The sequence below is a fragment of the Neophocaena asiaeorientalis genome, unplaced genomic scaffold (genome assembly GCF_003031525.2).
Source record: "Neophocaena asiaeorientalis asiaeorientalis breed wild unplaced genomic scaffold, Neophocaena_asiaeorientalis_V1.1 scaffold116, whole genome shotgun sequence".
Taxonomy (NCBI): Eukaryota; Metazoa; Chordata; class Mammalia; order Artiodactyla; family Phocoenidae; genus Neophocaena; species Neophocaena asiaeorientalis.
The window spans coordinates 741,746-768,059 of record NW_020174561.1 but is presented as its reverse complement, the minus strand read 5'-3'; the positions used below and the strand labels follow the sequence as shown (position 1 = coordinate 768,059).

Genomic DNA, 26,314 nt, shown 5'->3' with positions numbered 1-26,314 from the left:
ATGAGTCTCCTAAGTTACTTCTGAAATAGTGATATTTTGATTGATAGAGGCTTATTTTTAACTTCTGCTTCCTTCAGCAGCAGATTAATGGTAGCACCAAAAAAAATATGGTTGAGATTTAAAAGCAGGTGGAAAAACTCACACTTCTGATTAAAAGGGGAACTGCTTCTAATCCTGCACTTTCCACTCTGCTTGAGTATACTCTATATATAGGGGGGAAAAAACACACCCTGTCCCTTCTAAAGTATTTAGATAAAAAAAAAAAAAAGTTGTGACTTACCATTAAAATTTACAGCCCGAATATAACCGAGTAGTTCTTTCCCATCAATGGTACTCATTCGTGGGCAAAGGCCAACGTATCCAGGGCAGAGATCTTTGTGCATATTGTGCAGGGCATAAGCCATGGAATACACAGCATCAATTACAAATTGGACCTTTCCTTCCTGTTCGTAAGATGAATCCCGAGCAATTCGCTCTAGGCCTGTAAAAGAAAAGGGAAACCATCAACTGGGGTTAGATTTCACTAAAAATTTGGCATGAGGGCTAAGATTTTCATCATTTGAGGCACACAGAAATGAGACAAAACTATTTGATTTTACTCCTGATTATTTTAGTCCTATACTGAGTCAGGTTTTTAAACTGGGTATTGAATTTTTTATTGTGAAAGAACAGAAACTATTTTATTAGCAACAAAATGATATAAAGTAAATAAAAGACATATAGTTTCATTATCTTCATTTCTACCTTATGAGCTCTATTATACTGTACATGCTGGTAATTACCTAGCATTTTGGTAGTGATCTGATCTTTTAAGTAAAATGTGTACACTGTTGTTCTTCTCATCCACCTTAGCTCCAACAGCATCACTTAATAAGTGGCCCAAAGTAAGATCTCCCCCTCCATCCCACGTCTGTCCTTGTTTAGAATGTGCTCTGTTTGGGAGCTCTTTTTGTAAATATTAAATGACAGTATTTCCTTAAATGAACTGCTTATCTTTAGAAGAATCATTCAATTTATTTTCTTCTTGAACTCAACTTTTTATTTGTTTCTATTGTTTAATTTTTTCCAGCTTATTGATATATAATTGACATATAACACTGTGTAAGTTTAATAAATACAACACGATGATTTAATACACATACATATTGTGAAATGATTACCGCCATAAGGTTAGTCAACATATCCACCACCTCACATAGTTGCCTTTTTTATTCCTTGTGGTGAGAACTTTTAAGATCCAATTGCTTAGAAACTTTCAAGTATACAACACTGTGTTGTTACCTATAGTCATCTTGCTGTACATTAGATAAAAGATGTAAAGCTCTCAAAATGAATGTCATTCAGAATAATTGTACCTGTTTTAGGTATATTTAGGGCTGAGAACTGGCATTGGAGATTACCTTTAGCTTGGCCTTTATCATTTAACATGTAATAGAAACATAGAATTAAAAATGGAAGATAAAATTGATGTTAAAAGTTAGATGGTGTATAATTAGTTATAATCCAACATTCTCATTTTGAGGATGAGGAAACTCAGTTTGTGGAGGTGAAATTCACTTAGGACACACAAACAGACACAGGAACCACTGCCAGGTCTCAGATATTGAAATCCAATATTCTCTCAATCTCCAGGAAAATGGGGTAGATGGCAAGAATGTTGGACACGCAAGAAAAAAAAACGACAGATAGGACACTGAGGACTTATTAAGGAGATCGAAAAGGATCTATCATTTCCACATTCCCACAAACCTTATACATCTGGTACCACTGGGAGAGACCAAAAGCAAGCACTTTAAATCTTCCCATAAATGTCAGTTAGTAAACTGTAATAAAAGTCTTTAAGTTCAACAAATATTTCCTTTCTTCACAAAAATGCATATTTCCTCTAAATTTAGAGGTGTGAATTAAGGTGGTTGTCTTATATTTGGGTTTTTACACTCTGACAAAACCAGTGACTTTCTTCTAGACAAATGTAGTGGTCAATTCATTCATTTTCATTAATCAGATCATTGAAACATTTTTCCTTTGGTCTCAATCACTTGTTCCACTCAGACCCTTTAAATGCTCTTTGTTGGTACTCTACTCCCTGCAGTCTTTTGTGATGCTAAATTCTGCTCACCCTTTCAACACACCTTTTCAGACTTTTTTGAGGACTCAACATTCCATTCCCCAAGACTGAGTCCTCTTTTATTTTTCCCAACCTCAGAATCCATTCATTCTCAACTATTACTATTGGTAGGGTCTATAAATAGAAACTGGAATCCAAAATTTTAGTTATAGAGTCCAAAACATAAGACATCTAGCTTTCTGGACTTTACTGTCACCTAACTTCCAATCCACATTTCCAACTGCATGCCACATTTCTATTTAGTCCGCTTCCATATCAAACTCACAAGATCCAAAACCAGGCTATCGTTGTAGGGAATTACACTATTATTTTCTTAAAACCTCCTATTGAGGATTTGGCAGGCTTAGGAACACAAAGAGAGAAGGCAGATCTAACAAAGAACCTCTTTGAGGTGCCAAAAGGTATACCGTCTCTTTCAACCTGTCTTAGTTGAGTGATCTAAGCTAAGATCCATGCAGATATGGGGATCCTAGGACAGTACTGTGTACGTGCAGAACACCACCAAGTAACCTACGAAAGCAGCACTTTCAGCTTTCCATAGTTTTAACCACAAAATAGACAATTCATAAATAAATACTGATGAATGGTCACAGAAACCAACAACATTCAGTTATATCTTTAAAGACCTTATCTGGTGACAAATGGCTCTGGTTAGTCCAGGACTGAGGAGTTTTTCAGGATGTAGGGTCACAACCTGGACAGTCCTGGGCAGACCAGCATGGTTTCTTATGAACAAGGAGGCAAATGGTGAGGGAAACTTAATGATAAAAGACTGAAATAACTACACTGAGGGTAGGTCCCTAGGTCTATATGGAGAGATCCTTGTGTTTCATTTATTTTGCATCACTAAACTTGATAACTGAAAAGGAAGACTAGGCATCCCAGAGCAGTTGTTCCCATCTTAGTTATCTTCTTAAGTACAGATTCTGCAGTGCCCATCCAGACTTAATGAATCAGAATCTCCCAACTTGAGGACATGAATACTCTGTAATTTCAAAACATAGGTATCTAACTGTCTTAGTCAGTTTGGGCCACTATAACAAAGTGCCACAGACTGGGTGGCTTGTAAACAACAGGAGTTTATTTCTCAGAGCTCTGAGTCTGGCCTTCCAGGCTCAGGATGCCAGCATGGACAGGTTCTGGTGAAGGCTCTCTTCTGGGTTGCAGGTGGCTGTTTTCTTACATCCTCAATACGGCAGAACGCAGAGAGGAAGCAAGCTCTCTTATGACTCTTAGAAGGGCACTAATCTCATTCATGAGGGCTCTACCCTCAAGACAGTATCTGATCCTAATTACCTCCCAAAGGCCCACCTCTAATACCATCACATTAGGGAGTAGGGTTTCAACACAGGAATATGGTGGGGCGGGGTGGCGGGGGGGGGAACACAAGCATTCAATCTATAGCACTCATATTCCAGGTTATGTTGATTGTATTGCTGCTCTGTAAACTCTTCTGCTGCACGCTCACATGCAAACACACACACACACAGACACGCGCACACACACACACACACACACACTTTAAAGAAAAAAGAGGAATTCCATGTCTCCATTACTAAAGGAGTATGGTCAGCAGTCATAGGATTGGCAGAAAACGCCAAAGCCAAATTGATTCAAAGAAAGTAATGACCATGAGAACTTAAGGCATTTGGAAATTTTCCACAATCCATGGGATATATGGACAAGCTAGGTGTGTATGAATATTTTATATTTTTAAATTTACTCTATCCCCAAATGTTCTGAATTTGACATACTAGGATTTTATTTTAATGCTACTGCAACCTCCTAGAAGTCTGTAAGATATTTCTGACTATTCAATAACTGAGATAAAGTTATATACAACAACTTCCTGGTATACTTTTAATATAGATACCCCAACTTAATAGACATACTCTTCCTTGGATTCCTCCCCAATATTTTTCCACCTTCATGTATAATGGATTTATATTAATTCTGAAACACCACACCATCTTATTAAAGGAAAATATGTAAATTTTCACTAGTCAAACTATTTATTTCCTTGCTAGTTATAAACTACAATTAGTTTGAGTAAAGATTAAATATATACAACTTTGCTTTCTTTTAAAGTAAAAGTTAATAAGGCTCTCTAGTAACTATTGCCACACAAGTCAATGGACACTATAAGACATTTTTCATAAATCTATGTATGTACGTGGTGACAAACTAAAAGACTGATCACTATTACCATTTCTAAATTTAAAAGGAAATTATCTGATTTCTTTTCAGGCTGTTTAGACAAGGTATTTTTCTATTCCCTAAAACTTCAAACTCATAATGACACTTAAGATTTTACAGGACCTAGAGTTTGCCCCTCACTTCCTATATCTGCTTCCCTTGATCATCTAAGAGAATAATTTAGGAAGCTGACAGTGATCATCAACTTAATTGCCTGTAAAATTTCATTATGCTATCGTTTCTAAAGTTAGCCTTACTGTATTGCTACAAAGTGCTAAACATTGTTAAAGGCTGTATGTCAGCCATCCATTTAAAACACTGATTGTAAAGTTGTGATGTGTTTTAGTGCATAGCTTAAAATTAACAACATATAGCTAAGAGTTTGTGTGGTAGGAGACGAAGTCAGCCTCATAAATCTTATAGCAAGATTGTTTTATGTTTTCATTAATGAAATCTAAAACCCTGACAGTATCTCTGTCCCTGGAACACACAGTAAATTCTTATTGGTCCGAGCAATACCACATGGACCTCAGTTAAGGTCTTCTGCACATCAGGGTGTATCTTTTTTGGTTTTGTTCCTTCTTAGCGAAAAGCAAATCTACTCAAGTTTGCAAAATGCTGTATATTTTATAATGTGAGTTCCTAAGATGAACCTGACATGAATTTTAAATTCTTTGACTGACACATAGTTTTTGAGCTTTGCTTTCTAAGAATTTCTCATTTCTCAGAAGATAGCTTAGTTTTGTAAACTGAGATACTAGGGGCTATTTTCCTTTTCCTGAAATTATTATAAAACTCATAATGTTACTGCAGTGATGATCTAATAAACAGTGGTCAATTCAGTGGGAAAAAAATGTAAGTCAAATTAGTCCTTTTATTCCCAGGAAAGCAAACATCCAATTGGTTCGAGTTTTTACTACAGTCTTACCAGGTAGTAGAAATAATCCCACACTCTAAATTTGTAGGTTAAAAATGATTTATTTAGCTCCTCCCTGACTTTTTCTTAAGTATGTAGCAAGTATTTTAAATAATTCAATCATTTTCTTGCAGTTGCTGTGAGGAGGATGGTAAGAGGGAAGAAGAGAATTTGTCACCTGCTATGAACAAACACATTTACGCATACAGGACCAAATTGAAAAGTCATTCTGAATTCCACAAAAACTCCATTTGCCTTACTCCTTGATACACCAGAGATGAGACTGTCACACTCTGCATTGAGCTTTCCCGATACCGCATATGTATGTAGTGACGCAGAGTGGGTAAAATTCTTACACGCGTGAGAATGATGCCAAGAACTGCACTTCACACTAAAAAGTAATCGCTATCAGGTTAGCAAACGTAAGTCATCTTATACTGAATTTAAACTGGTTTGGTTTCAAGGACACAGTAGAGGGAGGATGGAAAAGAAAGATTAGCGTGTTCAGTAATTCAGGAATATCTCCTAGGCACTAGGATACGCACAGGAAATGTGTGCACCTCCCAAACCGCAGAGGGATGAAAACATGGGCCCTGTAAGGCAGAAGGGACAGACTGAGTAAAGGAGGCTGCCGGCACGGGAGAAGAGGACGGGCCAGTCAGACAGACCTGCATTCAAATCCCAGTTGCACAACTCAACAGGCCCGGGACACTTTCCTGCACCTCACCAAGCCTAGGTCTTCAACTGGAAAGGTTGCCCGCAGGGACTTCCAAGACAGGGTCCCCATCTCTCCAGCCTCAACTGCTGGTAGCACCCTACCTCTCTCTTCTCCACTTTCAGGTCCTTGAATATAACCTGAGATCTTCAAACCACGGGACTTCACTTAGATGTCCACTCTGTAAATTTCTTCACTGCTTCCCAGAGGTCTCCTTCTCAACCTCCAAGCTTCAGGTAAGATGTCAACTCAAATTCGGCTGCAGTAGTGAGAGTTAATCATTTTATTTTCGATTTAACAGCTCAGATCAGGTCAAAGAGCATCTTAAATGCTAGGTTTAAGTACTAAATATTGTTTTGTTGGAAACAGAGAGCCAATACTGGTATTTAAAATTATTTCTGGGAATTATGTGTAAAGTAAATTGAAACAAACGTAAGTTGAGGGTAGAGATACAGGTTGGGAGGCAGGGCAGCAATAGGTTGAAACAGTGGAAAAGAAGAAGAATGAGAGAAAATATATTTCAGATGTCAAATTAACAGTCTTTGGATACCTAATTAAATATGAGAGTAGGAGTTGGAGGCAATCAACAACTCAGTAGTTTTGAGGATAGGTAGTAGAATACTGGCACCACTAACAGAATTTGGAAAAACAGGTGAACAGGAAGGTTCCATTTATGGCAGTTAAAAAGACTGATTTTTAAGATTCTATAGTATTGTATCCTCTAACAAAATATAAACTTTATATAAATTTGTTGAGTTATTTAAAGAATAAAGGTCCAAGTGTTTAGAGTAATCATATAACAGTGATATGGTTGATTATTTATTTATAACACTGCAATAATTTATGCCACCTTGGAGTGAAATACCTTATGCGGTACTGCCTTAAGACCAGTGGTTTGAGAATTCAAAGATCTACGTTCCAGTTCTAACACAGCGACCAAGTGAACTTGTGTCCTTGGTCAAGTCATGATCTCTCTGGCATTTATTTACTTCTCAGTAGAAATTAGAGGACTGAACACGATGATCAATCAGGGTCCCTTCAGTTCTAAAATTCTAGATTCTAGGGCAGCTTCTTTTATTTGTTTCCTTCTTACACTTTCTAAGATCACTTGAACATTGCATTAGGGTGTGACTGAACAAATACCACTAAACTCAATTCTCCAAAATAGCTAGGACTATCCAGTAACCAAGACCTGGAAATTCTGCACTAACAACAACAAAAAAAGAAAACAAAATGTCAGCCTGGATTTTTCTTCTTGAATTCTCAGACTGATTAACTGAGTCACTACATTTTCATTATTCTTAGACTTGAGCTATATATCGAATCTGGTTCCTCACAAAGGAGAAATGTTTTTCATTTACCTTTTTATTTTTATCCAATGGTTAAAAGAATCATTTATGGAAAATCAATTATGAAGACATGAAAGGGAAGAGGGAGGACACAAATAATTAAAATGGGCAGGACTCTTCACAGATAGCTTCTCTTTGATCGTAAATTATTATTACTCCTTTCATCTTTTTTTTTTTTAAAGATAACGGAACTAAGACTCAAAAAGTTGAATCATTTACACAGTTATGGCAGAAACAGTCAAGTCAGGCCTGACCCCAAACCTCTGCCATTTACTGCTTCACTTCCTCTCCTCCTGAAGTTTTCTCTGATTCTTCCAGCTCGGGCTTAACTTTCACTTCTTCGAACTTCTGTTTAACGTTCAGCCATTGTATCCATGATTTCTTTGTCTCCTAGTTTAAGTATAAAGATTGTGTGTTTGTGTGTGTGTGTGTGTGAAACTTTAAAGAGAGCAGTGGAGCAGGGATTAAAGAATATTATAAAATAATACATATTTTTACAAAAATAGTAACTAATAAATACTAACAAATATTAACAAATGACAATATCTACATTGAAATGCTAAAAGGGGGGAATACATTTCTATAACATTTTGAGCATTTTTCTGAACTACAGAGAAAATTTTTGTTTGTGAATTTCAACCACACACCTGAGATAAAATTGGCATAAAATGGCTGAAACTCATAAGCAAGATGATTGGATATTTGTAGTGAAATCCAAGCTAATAAGGCCTATAACTTTATATTTATAAAAATTAAAAAGGGTATTTTAGTATTGGAGAGTGAGAGTGTGTGTATATTTATATGTCTAGAGGATTTCTATAGGAAAATAACATCAAGCTCAAAAGAGAATTCGACACCTAAGGTCCTGCTTCATAGATTCTATAGTAGGCTTTCTCAAGGACCTGTATAAATACACGTATTAGACTAACCAACTAACTTGAGCCTTGGCTTTACCTATTTACACAGGACAGAGAAAATGAGAAGGGTCCTCCCGCTGAAAATCACCTGCTCTCCATCTTCTTCTGTAATTTAAATGTAGTCCCAAGAACTGAAGGCTCTTGGCTGCCTGAGGACACGTCAGGAGGCACTTGTAAATCAACCAGTGAAGACTGTTACAGTAGCCCACAATAACTTCTCTCCTTCGTGCCTGACAGGAAATGGAAAATGCTCCCGGCAGGTGCCAGGTGTCCCCTTCAGGAGTTACATTTTCCATGCAATGTCCTAGGGCTTTTAAAACACTGAAAAACCTAAGGTAAGTGGCAAATAAGATTAAGAGTGTATCTTCAGGCAAAACTACCAGTTTAAAAGAAAGATGTTCAGAAGAGAAAGTCATTTCATAGGTATATCCCTAGGTCCCCAAAGAAAAGGCATTGATTAAATTCAAACAGTTGCATTTTTCTACATAATCATCTTCGATCATATACATTAGACACAAATTTTGATTGAAAATAGTGTGTAAAACTCTTAATAGTAGACTTCACAGTTAAGAGAACAGCTTTTCTCTTTAAAGCATATTAAAGTTCCTCCATTGAAGGATTCAAATTTTCCCTTCATAATTCCCCCTTCAGTGGGTAGGATTTCTAATGCCCCGCCTTCCACCCCAAAATATGTTATACTTGTCATTGCAGACCCTATGATACGGCTTAGGATTTGCCTTAAAAAAATTTTTTTTTCCTGTTACAAAAGTAAATCACGGCTTTTGTAGAAATGTGAGGGGAAAAGTATTGGGGTGGCCAACAAGTTCATTCGTTTTTTTTCCTAAGATGGCTCTAGTAGTGCTTAGTTGTCTTTAACTTCATTCGAAACAATTTTGTTAGATTGTATGTGACAGCTGTCACATCAGCGTGCATTTAAAAAAAAAAACCTTATCAAAATTGGTGAATTTTTGTGTAGCCATTTTAATATTGAAAATGGAAGAAAAAAGAAATGCTTTGGCATATTATGCTTTATTATTTCAAGAAAGGTAAAAATGCAACCGATCCATCCAAAAGACGTATTTTTTTTTAACGCCAGATACAGGCTTTTTGGTTAAAACCTTGCTTTTTACATTGCCTTAAGTATAAATAGTAATCTTGGAGTGGCTTCAGTTCATCATTTGGGCTGCTCATTCTTCCACAGGGGAAAAAGAAATTATATCGGTTTCCTCAGCTTTCCTTCACCCTGTAATATTTTCATCCCATGTTTGCCTTGTCTCACTCAAAAAAAGGTTTCTAATGTCAAAAAAAAAAAAACAAAAAAAAACACCACCGAAACTCAAAAAAAGATTTGTGCAGTGTACGGAGAAGGTGCTATGACCGATCGAACACGTCAAAAGTGGTTTGCAAAGTTTTGAGCTGGAGATTTGTCGCTGGACGATGCTCCACAATGTCAGGTAGACCAGTTGAAGTGGAAGCGATCAAATAGAGACATTAATTGAGAACAATCAACATTATACCACGCAGGAGATAGCCGATATACTCAAAATATCCGAATCAAGCACTGAAAATCATTTGCACCAGCTTGATTATGTTCATCTCGTTGATGTTTGGGTTCCACATAAGTTAAGTGAAAAAAAGCCTTCTTGACCGTATTTCCGCATGCGATTCTCTACTTAAACATAATGAAAACACTCCGTTTTTGGAACAGATTTTGACGGGCGATGAAAAGTGGATACTGCACAATAATGTGGAACTTAAGAGATCGTGGGGCAAGCGAAATGAACCACCACCAACCAAACCAAAGGCCGGTCTTCATCCGAAGAAGGTGATGCTGTGTATATGGTGGGATTGGAAGGGAGTCCTCTATTACGAGCTCCTTCCGGAAAACCAAACGGTTAATTCCAAGTACTGCTCCCAATGAGACCAACTAAAAGCAGCACTGGATGAAAAGTGTACAGAAATAGTCAACAGAAAACGCATAATCTTCCATCAGGATAAAGCAAGACCGCATGTTTCCTTGATGACCAGGCAAAAACTGTTACAGCTTGGTTGGGAAGTTCTGACTCATCCGCCATATTCACCAGACATTGCACCTTCAGATTTCCATTTATTTCAGTCTTTATAAAATTCCCTTAATGGAAAAAATTTCAATTCCCTGGAAGACTGTAAAAGGCACCTGGAACAGTTCTTTGCTCAAAAAGATAAAACGGTTTGGGAAGATGGAATTATGAAGTTGCCTGGAAAATGGCAGAAGGTATTGGAACAAAAGAGTGAATACGTTGTTCAATAAGGTTCTTGGTGAAAATGAAAAATGTGTCTTTTATTTTTACTTAAAAGCCAAAGGAACTTTTTGGCCAACCCAATATAAAGAAGGAAATAGAGAATATCTATTGGCCCGCCATGTTAACCACTATTTGCACACTGGTCTATTGCCTTACAGCATTTCTTTCTCTCTTTATTTATAAAAAATTAAGATAACTCTGTATATACTTTTAAAATATGCAATATTCACTTGACCTATAGTGAGAATTTCCCCGTATTGTAGGAAAGCATGGTTTTTATAGCACTTGTATTATATATAGCTCACTTAATGGATTCAGGTTTTTGCATTTAACTGCGATACCCAAGATGATATTTGGTGCAAGGTAGGGATCTAACTTTATGTTTTCTAAATTGTGAACCTATTCTCCCAGACTACTGAATGAACGTTCTTTTCCCCATTAATTTACATAAAGTCACTTTTAACACGTATCAGACGCATACATTATTAGATATATAAATGTGAAATTTCTGCTCTAGTCTGCTTGTCTCTTAACATGCCAATACTCCCTTTTTCACAAATATTGTAGTTCTATAGGTTGTACCATCTGTTCACACAAATTCTATCAGTACTCTTATTTTTTAAAATTCTTGATTATTCTCACAAATAAACTTTAGAATTATTTAAACTAGTTTCAAAAACTGAAGCTTTTATTAGAATTGCATCAATTTTTAAAGTTAGTGGCAGAAGACTTGACATAGCTACCATATTCAGTGTTCCCATTTGGAGACATAGGATCTCCACTTATTCCAATCTTCTTTTGGAATCCTCAGAAATATATGTCACTTGCTCATTTCTTTTTAAGTAATACCTCAATATTTTGTGTTTTCAAGCTTTATGAAACAGAATTTTTTCGTTTGATTTTTAATTGGTTATTCATGGTATACTTCCTAAATCTCAATTCACTTTTAATGCTCAACATTTTCTTCTCCCCTTATTTAAACTCTATGCATTCAAGAAGGCCCAGATTAAGTCCTCTCTCTTCTACAAAACAAGGAAAATGCAAAAAAGCATGGGCTCTGAGATCAGATGAAAATTTGAGACCCTGCCTCTGAGTCTCTTATTCTTTACTCAGAAAATGGGAATTTGTACCTATGTTGCATAGTTGTTTTGAGCACTGAGATAATGTAGAGCATCTGCACATTACATAGTGAATAAATGGACACCGTGATTTGTTATGTAGGGCTATAAAATATTTAACCTTCTATAATGTGCAACACTTTTCCAATTACACAAACAAAAGAGGTCACAATATAAACCCAGGATATATGTGCATGTACTCATTCAATAAGCATGATAAAGGCAAGTACTTCAATGATTAGGAACAACCACCCTGCAGCCAATCTGCCTGGGTTCAAATCTCAGCACCACCATTTACTATTTATGGGACTTTGATTAAGTCCCCTAATATCTCATGCCTCAGTTTCCTCATCTATAAAATGAGGATAATAATAGTATCTCACCCCACTGGGGTTGTCATAATTAAATGAGTTAATACATATAAGGCAGAAGTCTGTTGAAATAGGAATATATAAGGGGATGTTGCTATTATCTTCTTTATTATCTATCATCATTCATCATTGTATGATATATTAAGCACTGAGCTGGATACAATGGCAAACCAAAACTCACCTAGTCCCTGATGTCATGGAATGACACTAGGACTAAGATCTAAAGGATAAACAGGAGTGAATTAGATGAGAAAGGGAAGCAGGGGAAGCACAAAAGGCAGGGTGACAGTAATAGCGAAGGTCCAGTGATAGAAGAGACCTATAACTTGCAGTTAATAAAAGAGGAATGCTCACGCTAAAGCAACCCTAAAAATCATCCTATCTGCTGTTTTTCAACTTCATGACACGACCTATTACTGGTTCTTCAAATCAGTGTAGTAAGTCACAAACAGCATATCTTTAAAATAAAGAAAACAGGTAGAAATCAAGTGCATCACATACAGGAACAGGATGAATTATTTCTTGAAACTTTTGTTTCACTTGCAAGGCATGTGTCTACCGGGTTGCCATATACAACAAATTATTAATCTGCAGTGAAGTCAAAAAAAACTGAAACTCACTGACCTAGTCCAATCTTCTTATTTTACAAATGGTGAAACTAGGGTAGAGGAACACTGAGTGATTTTTCCAGGTCTGACAGCTCATGAAGAGGCAGTGCCAGGGATAGAACCTTAACCATCTAATTCCATGACTCTTCCCTTTATTATCATGTTTCCTCTTTTCAGCTTCATGCTCTCTCCCTTTGTAATTGAGTTCCATTGAGGATAAGTAAAACTTGAGGGAATCACTAAATGAGTTTGCCCGTGAGGAACTAAAAGCCTTGAAAGAATTAGTTAAATGAATTATGGGAGGAAATGAATAACAAGAAGGTGTGAGTTATGGTAAGGCGCTCTCTCTCACGCCAACTTAATAGGAGTATCAGTGGAAACCAACAACATTCAGAGAACCATGTCTTTTGGTCGAAAATGCCAAAAATATAAAAGCAAAGGATTTTATAACAGAAATTTAAATTTAAAATTAAAAAAAAAAGAAAACCTGCGAGTATAATATGCATACCCTTAAAATGGAAATTTTAGGGTATCTTTCTGTGGTACTGGACCACCCAGATGCAAAAGGAAAACAATCGTTGCCTCTGTACAATGTGGTCCATCCTCTGGGTGACTGACTGGGTTTTTCACTTCCCTTCCCAGTTTTAGGGGTCACAGCACAGGCGTAGGTACAATGCCAGTGGCTGATTAAAGCAGGTCGCAATCTGTCTGGGAGAGTTTCTATGCCATCCTTCATTGGGACAGGGACCAGACAAGATGACCTCTCATGTTGCCTTCCAATTAATTCAATCAGCCTCTCCTGCCATCAGACACCTTCAGGGATGCAAACCATCCACCTCATTCCAAGTCCTCACCAGGAATCAGTAAACACAGAGGCTGCAGACTGTGTTTAATGAATAACCAGGATTCATCTTTCAGTCATCATCCTTGATTTACAGCTTGTTTCTAAATATTATTTTCTCTTCCAATAATCTAACACCTCATGAAGGATGGTGGCCGGATCTGTCTCCTCTGAATACCCACTGGGCACAGTATGGCGCCTAAACACGTCTTGGGTGAGTATCAATGTTTGTTAAAACAACTCGCATCGAGTTTCTTTTCAAAGAAGGGTTTACATCAATAACATAATCCCAATTAGCTGTGCATAAAGCGTCCATCCCCTTTGCTTTAATATTCTATGAAGTGCCACTCTAGGAAACTATTATGGGATATAATAAACTAAAGTTATGCCTTTTATTTTTATGTTCAAGTAAATGTACACAAAAGATGGAATCGGTAGGGGTGTTTTGTTTCTCTCCACTCGGACTGGTAGGCTAATTTCCATAATAGAGTCAATAGAATGTCTGAGACTAACTGCATTAGACAGTGTTGAAACAACAGATCCAAGATGAGGTAAGTGTTCATTTCAAACCCCTCATAATACGCCTGTGGCTGTATTTCTTCCCTTCCTAAACAATCAATAAAACATCAGTATTCATTAAGCCGAACTTATACACACAGTTGCCCAAGATCAAAAATTGTGGCTTTTGACTAGGAATTTACAACAGAAAGTAGCTTTGACATCTTTAAAAAAAAAAAATCTTACTAGTATAAACTGGGGTTTCCTCCAACATTACATATAAACTAAATTATGGTGCATGATTTAGTGCGACTCTTATATGGACTTAGTAAACTTTCCAAGACAAAGGTGGAATTCTGGCCCTATAACCACCAAGGGTCTGTTCTGGCAACCACCTCTGATTTCAACTGGAAAGACGGAGCATGACCAGTTGGAATCTCCCATTAATTACCCCTGTATGTGAATGCGAAAAAAAAATTGAAAATATTTTCATCTTTAAACTTTCAATGCATGCAAATGCAAAAAAGAATTGAAAATATTTTCATCTTTAAACTTTCATCATACGCTTTAAATACCAAAACACATTTTGTAAGAAAATTATAAATAGAAAGTTGATATATTTAGAACCAATGTGAAAATCATAGCCTGAGATGCACTTTAAATTTATTTCTAACAAATCTGCTTTTTGGAGTCTGTTCTCAGTGGTTTATTTTTACTCCCCAAATTATGTTACTAGCATCAAGGACTTGAGTAGAAAACAGGGAGATGTGATAAAGGAAACATGTAGACATAATGGCTCAAGTGTACAAATTTTCATAAACAGCCTTCTTTTTAGAAGCTAAGGGGAAGAAATAAGATTTACTGGGATCTACTGTGAGCCAACATCCATGCTAGACAAGTCGGATGTGTTCTCACATAATCCCTGTAATAACTCCATGAAGGTTTTATTATTCTTCCCATTTTTTTAGATGAGGATACTGAGTCTCAGACAGGTTAAAAATCTGCCTGTTATCACAGGCATAGTAAGCTGTAAAGCCAAGACTCCAAACTGTGTCTATTCAAACTGTCTTGTTTTTTCCTTATGACTCAAGCCTAAACAATAAAGAATGTGCCCAGGTACAGCAAATGGATTTAGATTAAGATATAAACCTGCTACCAGGTCCTTGAATAGACCTTTCTCACTTGCACTAAGTACCTGGTAAACATTCGGCCTTTGACTTCCTATGACAGTCTTGTGTGTTCAGCTTCTGTATGAGAAGCAATTTTTAATATATGAGTTTTCTTTTTTCAAATACTTTTATTTGATTTATTTAAACTAAACAAAAAACTCACCCATTTTCCCATCTCCCACCCCTTGCCTTTTGCAATCACCAATCTGTTCTCTCTATATGTGAACTTGGTTTGTTGTTGCTGCTGTTTTGATTCCACATTTAAGAGAGATCATAACAGTATTTGCCTTTCTCTGTCTGACTTATTTCACTTAGCACAGTGCCCTTAAGGTCCATCCATGCTGTCCCAAGCAGCAAGATGTCACCCTTTTTCATGGCTGAATAATATTCTATAATCACTTTATCCATAGATGGACACTTAGATTGTTTCCATTTCTTGGCTATTGTAAATAATGCTGCAATAAACAAGGGGCTGCATATATCTTTTCAAATTACTGTTTTCGTTTCCTTTGGATAAATACCCAGGAATGGACATAATAGATCATATGGTATTTCTGTTTTTAATTTTGAGGGGAGGCTCCATACTGTTTTCCATTGTGGTTGTACCTATTTACATTCCCACCAACAGTGCACAAGGATTCCCTTTTCTCCACATCCTCACCAACACTTGTTATTGCTTGTCTTTTTGATAATACCCATTCTAACAGGTGTGAAGTATTATCTCGTTGTGGTTTTGATTTGCATTTCCCTGATGATTAATGATGTTAAGCATCTTTTCACACACCTGTTGGCTATCTGTATGTCTTCTTTGGAAAAATGTCTATTCATATCTGCCCATTTTTTAATCAGAATTTTTATTTTTAGTATTGAGTTGTATGACTTCTTTATATATTTTGGATATTAGCCCGTTAACAGATATACAATTTGCAATTATTTCCTCCTATTCAGTAGGTTGCCTTTTCATTTTATTGATGCTTTCCTTTGCTGTGCAGAAGGTTTTTAGTTTGATGTAGTTCCACTTATTTACTTTTGCTTTTGTTGCTTTTGCTTTCGGTGTCAGATTCAAAAAACCATTGCCAAAACCTATCTCAAGGAGTTTACTGCTGATGTTTTCTTCTAGAAGTTTCATGGTTTCAGGTCTTATGTTCAAGTCTTTAATCCATTTTGAGTTAATTTTTGTTTGTGCTGTAAGATAGTGGTCCATTTTCATTCCTTTGCATTTTGCAATTTTCCCAGCACCAAGAGACTGTCCTTTCCCCATTGTATACTCTTGGCTCCTTTGTCATAAATTAATTGACCATATATGCATGGATTTATTTCTGCTCACTAAATGAGGTTTCTGATAGCCTTTCAAATGATTTTAGGAATAAGACAGACTCGGGTACGGGAGCCATCTGGTAAACCACCCTCTTTCAAAGTCAAGGCTCTTAAAAGAGTATTTATGCTCCCACTTCCTCATTTCCATTCACATCTTGACTCCTGCAAGTTGTCTCTCAGCCCAACCACACATCAAGGCTATCTGGGCAGAGACCATTAGTTGTACCTCAATACTAGCTCACCACTTTTTCCATAGTATTAGAACTCATGATTTTTATCAGGGCACACAGTTGACCAGAATAAAGACATGGACATCTGCCCTTGTCCCTATCATTTTTCAAACTTTCCTCCATCCTGACACCTAAAAGGCAAGTGTTACAATGGGAACTCCACCCACCATCTGGAACCAGGAGGAATTAGAGCCACATCTTAGAGATGGCAGAGTAGCAAACTAGAAGCATTAGGTCCTCAAGTCCTGAGTAAAGCCGAGCCATTGCACCATTCCTGGACTGCCTCCTCCAGATTTTACCAGACAGAAAAATAAGACTCTGGCCTCTTTAAACCAGTGTTATTTTCCCTGTCTGTTACTTATAGCTGGATATAATCCTAAATGATAAACAACCATGGTCTCTTTGTGTCTAAACCCAAGGAGAGTTTACCACGTTTTGACTTTTAATTGTACCAGTGTTTTTACGAGGTAGCATGGAACAGTAGGAAAAATACAAAATTTATAATAAAAATTCCTCTACTTACTAGCTCTGTGATCTATGGCAAATGACTTAACCTCTCTTGGTCTCAGTGTCTTTATTGGTGAATGGGGGAAAATGACCACTTACCTCAAAGTGTTGTTACAAGTAGTCAATCAAATGGAAGCTACAATTTCTTGTGTCCTTTTTCACAGGGTGTAAGGACTTTAGAATTATAAATTTTATACCTTTAAGTTTAAAGTACCCTTCAACCGAAGTACCCCTTTTCTAGTTTTACCTACCACTGAATTAATGGACATTCTGGTTTTCTTCAGATAAGTCAATTGTTTATAAAATAAACAAGGAAAACGAAACCCGTTCAAGGCACTCTCCTTTTTGTTGCTTCTAAAATCATCTCTGTATCCTATCTTATTTTAAGATAGTGTCACTAATGGTCCACAAAGGCAGGGACCATGTTTATTTCCATGCACATGGTAACATCTCAGTAAATGTACCCTATTTCCCATCCTGCCATGCTAGTAATCCCAGTATCAAAGGGTCCTTTCTTCTGCCACATAATGAAAAGTTATGAACAGATTTACGCCCTACCTCTACTGGCTACCTCTTGTGGCAACCTCTTATCCTTTACTTTCTAAGTATAATCCTATAGCCAATTATGTTCTACCCCACATTCTTATGGCTTAATAATAAATATGATAAGTGAAACAGACTCAAAAGCTCTCTCCAGTTATTATAATTAGCATGTATAGACATTCTGTCAATCAACTGAATGTGTTGGTCTAATTGAGCAAAAATCAGATTAATGTGACAAAGTGTTTGTGAACTGCATGACTGTTTTTGTTTTTGGTTTTTGTTTTTTGTTTTTGTGGTACGCCAGTCTCTCACTGCTGCAGCCCCTCCCGCTTTGGAGCACAGGCTCCGGACGCGCAGGCTCAGCAGCCATGGCTCAAGGGCCCAGCCGCTCCGCTGCATGTGGGATCCTCCCGGACCGAGTCACGAACCTGCGTACCCTGCATCGGCAGGCGGACTCTCAACCACTGCACCACCAGGGAAGCCCTGCATGACTGTTTTAAACTCTTCCTCAGTTAAGTTCACAGATGGAGTAATTGTAAATCCTTCTCAATTTGCAAATGCTGTTTTGCTCACAATATTGGCTCTTTTCTGCCCCCACAGTTAGGGGCTATGTCTAACCAAGTTATGAGGGAGACTAAGTTCATTTTCAATTCCTCTTGCTTCTGTAGTTCTTGATCATGTTTCTCCTTTAAATAGTCATGCTCCTGTCCCTTCATCCCTACCACAAGTGCCTGACACCAGCAAGATAAACTGATTCACAAAGAGATATTAATGGCTGATAATGTTCAAGGTGTCACCACCCCGAGTATATTTTGTTAACATGCCTTCACTTCTGTAATGTATGTTATCAGCATGTTGTGTGTAGGAAAGAATAGCCAATTTAGATGGCCATTTATTTCAACTACTATTCCAGGGATGATCCTCCTCCCAGATTTCTAGGAGTCAACAAAAAGAGGAGAGGAAGTAATAATAACTTCAGCCAAATCCTACAGTATTCCTTTTTTATTGGATACTAGTCAATTGAAATTAAATATGTAAACACATTTAGCTTTAAGAAATATTACCTTTGCATAATTTGTTAATAAAAATTCTACCTTTCTTCAAAGGTAAAAATTCACTCTTAAAAAACACAGAAAAGGGCTTCCCTGGTGGCGCAGTGGTTGAGAGTCCGCCTGCCGATGCAGGAGACGTGGGTTCGTGCCCCGGTCCGGGAAGATCCCACATGCTGCGGAGCGGCTGGGCCCGTGAGCCATGGCCGCTGAGCCTGTGCTCCACAGCGGGAGAGGCCACAGCAGTGAGAGGCCCAACACAGAAAAAATATTATCAAATCAAGTGCTATCTTTTCCTCTCAATCTAATTTAAAACAACAGCCTATCAAAATCTTTTATTCCTGTTATATTTACAAATTGACAAAGAGAATTTTCTATTCACTTTGATCAATTTTCCAAGTGGTAGCTCACTTTCTTTATTAAATAATTCACTATTTATTATGTTTTGCTCTTTAACTTCTTCATAATCATCCCCAGCTTTTACTTGCTGTGGCACAGACTTGTGTACTTTAATAATTTGGTAGGCCTTTTAGTTCTGTTTTTGGGTATTCGATTTCATCTCTTGTACATATTTGTAGATCATCATACCTCAATTATGCAACTTCTTCAAATAAGGTAAATTCTACTGAAATATAATTCTTAGTAGCTTCACTAATTTTCAAAGAAATTCCTAAAACTTTTATAATCAATTTCATTCTCTTAGCTAAAAGATCTCAGCTGAGAGTCATATACAAATGACTAAAGATGAGGGGGAAATCCCCACCTAATTCTTTCTATTACAAAGTATCACATTAGAAAATCCACTTGCTCCATTTACTTTCTTCAGGGAATCTTTGGTCAAAACCAACAAAAACAGCAAAAGTCATCTGAAGAATGTATGGCTAATCTATCATTCAAAAGTCTCTTTCAGATATCCTTTATATTTCTCTTATTCCTTGTACTCCAAATTTTACATGCTTTTCAACATTTTCCATCCTACCGATACTACAATCTTCCTGAATATTCCCATTTCCCAGACTCACTCAAATATCTCTTAGGCCTTAGAACGTGGGAAAATTTGGTTTCCCTATCTATTGCAATGGTAAAATAAAATACAATTACATTAAAGAACATGAAGAATGAATTCTATTTTACCCTTTAATTGGGCTTTAGCATAAGTATAGAGTTAAACATGCAATTAGTGGCAAACCAAGAAAGCATTTAGACTAACCAGGCCTAGACTCCAGGAAATGAGTTCACAGATTATGCCTGTGAGACATCATTCAGGTCGATTTGGTCAATTTAAAACAAAAAGATAAATCAGCTCAGAGACAGAAGGAAAAAACTGCCGATAGCTCTGCTTTTCAGCTGATATAAATGCAGCCTTAATGAAATATAAGCTACTCTTCACATGGAAATAGATTTCATGTTATCCCGATCATATTCAAAATCTTGTAACATATGGCATTCTAACTTTGAAACAGCCTTTTCTGAACCACCTACATGACGAGGAAGAAAGAAGTAGAACAAAGAGCAAAGGGGAACAGCATCAAACATGGTACAAATGAATACAGACAGAAAAATAAGATGCTTTGTTTCTAGTAAACACTTAGTTTTTCCACAGTATGATTTATAACATACAGTAAGATAATCACTATAAACATCTTACATATTTTACACTTAGTTTGCATTTCCTAGTTGCCAGAAGCCATACTGAAATCTAAGATAGCCTAATCACGTTCAAAAGACTAACAAGAACCACAAAAAATGGCAATGAAACACAATCACAGAGTAATTACTATTCAGCGAGGAGAACAATGGAAGCATCTTTTCTCTGGCTGTAATCAGTTTATAATTATGGCCCTGCAAACAAGGCAACACATAAAGAAACAGCAAGAAACTCCCAGTCAGCTTCCATGTTATAAATTTATGGTGCCTTGAAGCTTTTTATCTTCATTGCCCTGACAGATGATGGGGACTCCAAAGTTCTCCCTTCATCAGCACCAGCATCCAGACCAGATGTACAAGTTAATGTTCCAAAGAAGCTAATTTTTTTTTAATGTTAAAACCTCATAGAGCATGACAAATAACACAGGTTGAAAATATAAATAATTAAAACTAAGCATCAGCAGAAAAGTATCTTCTTATTTGTAACAAATAACAAGCCTAAAGAAACATGAAACATGCTCTTTCTAAAATATGTTGATATCATCTAATATTACGGCTTGCTGAAATTATTTTATTTTAGTGGAACAGAAAGTGTGAGTTGCCTTCTGCTAGTCTAACCATTTACATCTTCTATACAGTGACTTTCTAGAGAAGGTTTGCTATATAGATTATGTCATACAGACTCAGAGATCAATTTATCTGCAAAAGGAAGACCATAAACGCTCTCTTAATTTAAAGAGTTGAATAATCTTTTTTCTAACTGGCATTTTGGAGTATGGAATTCACTACCTGTTTAATTCTAAAATCAGTCTGGGTAAGAGCATATCCTTAAAGGCATTGTCAATGAAATTCTACCTTTTTTTTTTTTTTTAATTTTTTTTAGTTTTTTGCGGTACGCGGGCCTCTCACTGTTGTGGCCTCTCCCGTTGCGGAGCACAGGCTCCGGACGCGCAGGCTCAGCGGCCATGGCTCACGGACCCAGCCGCTCCGCGGCATGTGGGATCTTCCCGGACCGGGGCACAAACCCGCGTCCCCTGCATCGGCAGGCGGACTCTCAACCACTGCGCCACCAGGGAAGCCCAAATTCTGCCTTTTTTTAAGCAACAACAAAAATGCACATCGTTAGCATAATCAAAATATGTATTGAGATTTCTTTTCATTTAAGAAATATGGAGATACTGTACTTCCTAAAGAGAAATCTTTTATGTAGCTTCATAAGGATGCAAGAGAGAATATACCTCACACCTACATTTTAAGTTAAATGTTGGGTACTGGGATTTGCATTAGTATTTATTCACACAGTTGTATTTGTCATTGTATTAAACCAGAGTATCAGCATTTTATTTAAAAGGTTGTTTCTTTTCATTAACAACTACGGTTATAAGTCCTAGAGGTGAATTAGCTATGTGTTCAGATGCTTGAGCCAAGGCGATCAGAGCCAGGCCACCTCTGGAGCCAGGGCTGAACTAATGGAGAAAGGAACATATGGTGAGGATGGTTCAGAGTCCCAACAGGTGAAGGTGAATGGCGAAGAGCGGCAGTGAGGCCCCATAAACGGTAGATGCAGACAGGAAGACAGGAAAGAATGGAGACTCGGCGGGTGAGAACGGAGCTCTGAGTAGGAAGACTTGACCTGAATTCAGGGGGTGCCAGCTGCTTTGCTAGACTGCACAATGTGAGTCAGATGCCTCTCCTGCGGGGGAGCAAGTAGGAAGTTTGAGATTCTCATTAACTCTTTGAGATCACCAGGGTGCCATTTGATAAATGGCAGTGCCGGCGTTCTGGTGTTCTAAGTGGAGCCCAAGCATCTGTTGGAATAAACGTACATCCTGCAGCAGCCGGCTTATTAAAATAGAGTGTGACCCCACCCAAAGAATGCACCTGAGTGATAATGACTGGTACATGTCATACGTGCAGTTACTAAAGAGAGAGAGAAGCCAAAAGAGAGATATTCAAGTCTAGCGCGCAGTTCTTAAACACTCCACTACTGCATTCTTACTTTTTTAAAAAAGGACTTAATTTTTTTTTGTTTGTTTGTTTTCAGTACGCAGGCCTCTCAGTGCTGTGGCCTCTCCCGTTGCGGAGCACAGGCTCCGGACGCGCAGGCCCAGCGGCCATGGCTCACGGGCCCAGCCGCTCCGCGGCATGTGGGATCCTCCCAGACCGGGGCCCGAACCCGTGTCCCCTGCATCGGCAGGTGGACTCTCAACCACTGCGCCACCAGGGAAGCCCAAAAGGACTTAATTTGAGATGTCAGGTTTAGATAACTGAATATCTTCATTGCTACCAGCTTTGTCTACATTTACTTGGACTTGCATTTACTATTAGTGTTATTATTTTCTACCTTCTGTACTATATTCATACTTTTAATGTAAAGCATTGTCTGTATTGTTTCATCTGAGGCAACTTTCCCAGACCAGGTTTTTTTGTTTAAGTCCTGCTGTAACCAGGGAGGCTGCCAACTCCAGGTGGTGACTCGCACGTCGAGCTCTGCATACATTCAAGTACAGAATCAAGCAGGAGGGCATTCCCTTTTCTCCTTGCGTAGGAGCCCTGAAGGAGAAACTGACTTGTAATGTCTACTGCCCATTCACAGGATTGTGTTCAAAAGCATAGCCCTTACACAATCTTTCAAAGTATTTTGCTGATAAATAGTATTTGTTGCCATCAGGTGAAAAACAGCCTCTTGGGTGCAGCTCGTGGGTAAAAGAACCGTAAGAGTGGTTAACTGAATTCCATTAAAAAAGAAAAAAAAAAACCAACTCTAAAACAGATAAACGTCAGTTTTAATCAGGCCATTAACCACTGTGCTGAAATTGAACATGTATTTGCAGGGAAACAGGTTTTTTGGAAAGAGGCAGAGATGGAGACAGAGAGACAGAGATACTGAATAGCACACCTGAGCATTCTATGATCTTCCTCAATGCAGTGCAAGATGATGCCGAGTTGTCTTCGGAAATTAGGAGTGCCTGGTATTTGTCAACACCCTTTCAAAGAAAGCTCACAGATTATAAATGAAATGTTTCGAGAGGGGCGACTTAAAAGACTTGTGGCACGTGCAAAATGCTGCTATAATTTCTAGTGTCTGGCAGGATGGTAGTCTGGAGGGCCAGGTTCATGGCCACAGTGTGTCCCTTAGGAACAGAGAACTGGGCGAGGCCAGCAGGGGAATTTCAGGTTGCTCCAGACATGGTGGCCTTTCCACACCTGAGCAGTATGCTTCCTTGATGAGAATTTTTAAAAACTTCACCGTGATTGGTTGTGTTCTCCTTTTACCAATATCCATTGCTGCTGGAAACCAAAGCAATCAAGGCGACGTCTAAACGTAGTGTGTGGACCCTGGACGGGCACCAGCAGCAGTGCCTCTCAGGGAACTTGTTAGAAAATAAGTCTTCAGGTCTCACCCCAGTTCCATGGAATCAGAAACTTGGGACTGGGGCCCAGCAACCTGTGTTTTAACAAAGGGATTCTGATTCACTGCAAAGTTTAAACTGTGAGCAACTAGGTGTAGTTATTCTAGCTTACTCTCAACTCTAATCCATAATTAATCTGAACCTGGTTGTCTCCCTGACTTGACTATCACAGGCCTTACATTTCAAAGCGTTTCAACCTAAAACACATCCATCATTCTAGAAAATAAAGCTATTTTTCTGATTTTTTGGAAAAAGCCCTCCATGTAAGTTATCAGGTGATTTTACCATTCCAGCCACGAACCAACCGTACACTGACTCTGTCAAAGCTGTTTCGGTGACTGAGGGAAACAGAGCAGTATTTGCCAGCTATCAACATGACGTCTGGCCACTGCCTGTGTGCCTGCTTTTTCCGGGGCCCTCCTGCACTGCCTCTTGGTACAGGAGGTGCAAGTTCCTTCTGCATTCCTCACTCCCTCTCCCATCTTCCTCCTTGCTGAGGTCCACTCTATAGAATTTACAGCACATTCTTCCCTGCAATATAACTTGTACTGCAGAATACTCTTTGACTTTCATGCTAAACCCCTACACCTCCCTTCCCCTCCCGGAAGCAGAAGAAAGTTGGGAGGGGTGTGTCCTACATAATCAAGCTGCTGTGTGAAGTTTCTGCATGATAGTTCTACCAGCTAGCTTTCAAATCTTCACTCGGTTGTTTTATTTCTCTACTTGTAATAAAAAGTGCCCTCTTTATCGACTTCCTTTCTGATCCATACTTTAAAATTTAAAGTAATGGTTTCCTTGGTAACAGCTACCCTCCCACTGCTCTTTTATCTTTTGCCTGGTTGGTCTGTTCTAATAAAAGACGGTTATGATAGAGTGGAAAGGTCACTACAGGTCAGAAGGTCTGTGTTCAAGGGACATTTCTAGCACTTACAGACTGATCAGCACATGCCACTTAAAACTCTGAGCCATGGTCTCCTGATCTGGACAATGGAATTAATAATGACCCCTGCCTTGCATGATCCATACAACTCTTAAGACCAACTTTAAAAACGTATAGGATTGGGCTTCCCTGGTGGCGCAGTGGTTGGGAGTCTGCCTGACGATGCAGGGGACGCAGGTTCGTGCCCCGGTCTGGGAAGGTCCCACATGCCGCGGAGTGGCTGGGCCCATGAGCCATGGCCGCTGAGCCTGCGCATCCGGAGCCTGTGCTCCGCAACGGGAGAGGCCACAACAGTGAGAGGCCCGCGTACCGCAAAACAAACAAACAAACAAACAAACGTATAGGGTTAACAGATACTACTATATACAAAATAGGTTAACAATAAGGACCTACCATATAGCCCAGGGAACTATACTCAGTATCTTGTAATAACCTATAATGGAAAATAATCTGAAAAAGAATATATGTGTGTGTATATATGTATAACTGAATCACTTTGCTGTACACTTGAAACTAACACAACATTGTAAATTAACTAGACTTCAATTTTAAAAAACATATTTAAAAAAAATGTTGAGCAACCAAATAAAACTTCCTATACATAAGGTGATTAACAACAAAATAAATGAATGTGAAGTCATTGTGGCCACAGTAAACCTGAGTTACCAGTATCAGTGACAGAGCTTACGGACTCAAAGTGAACGCCAATAGAACTAGGACTTGAAAATCATAACATGTCTCTTCAGATTGGGTGGCCTTTTAATCTACAGAGTCAGAATACCACAAACTATGCAGACATGTTGATCCAATTGATTAACTAGTAAATGTCTGTAATGAAAAGCAAATAGTAATTGTTCAGTTTTGCTGAAGCAGTTGTAAGTAGAGAAAGAAAGCATTGCCTAAGATATTTCCACATTTGGAGAAAAACTGGAACAAAAGGAGTCAACCTACCAAAGACGACACAACCTAAACAACCATGGAAAGGGATTTGGGGCCAATGACCCCATACAGAAATGTTTACTAATATAAAGTAGGCTTTGTGATTAATCAGTAATGCATCAGTAGCTATGGGGAAAACCACACCCATAAGAAATTACACTGGATCATTAACAGCAGTATAGATGTCCATCAATTTAAATGGATCTTGAAAATAAGGCATAACATTTATCTCCCTGTGTGCTTTTTTTTTTTTAAATCTCAGGAAAAAATATCGATTAGGAACTCAGAAATCACCAAAACAACGAGGCTAACATAAGAATGTCTTTGCTCTCTTTATTACTGAAACCACATAAGGAATGGAAAACAAAAACCAAAAACAGCCCTCAGCACTAGCAGTATTAATTATCTACATTATTTTTCCTAGTAAATAACCTTGAAAAAAATCAGCCTATTAACCTTGTAGAGTGCATTCTCACAGACATTTTGTCAGCATGAGCGTACAACCAATCCCCAATTGTTAGTGTCAATTCCCCAGGTTTAGTGCCTCCCTAAGGTCACTTTCTTTAGTTACCGAAGATCAGAGTCCTTTAGCAAAGCGGCGTCCTTAAAGTTAACATACTG

The 26,314-nt window shown here is 38.1% G+C and overlaps 1 protein-coding gene across 1 annotated transcript in view; it reads right to left on the bottom strand.

Annotated features, from left to right (window-relative positions):
• Positions 1-26,314, bottom strand: part of GRM8 (glutamate metabotropic receptor 8) — a 727,865-nt gene that overhangs the window by 268,493 nt on the left and 433,058 nt on the right. Inside the window, exon 6 of the mRNA XM_024757778.1 lies at positions 281-481. Coding sequence (XP_024613546.1) covers positions 281-481 — 201 coding nt within the window. The remainder of the gene's footprint in view (positions 1-280; positions 482-26,314) is intronic.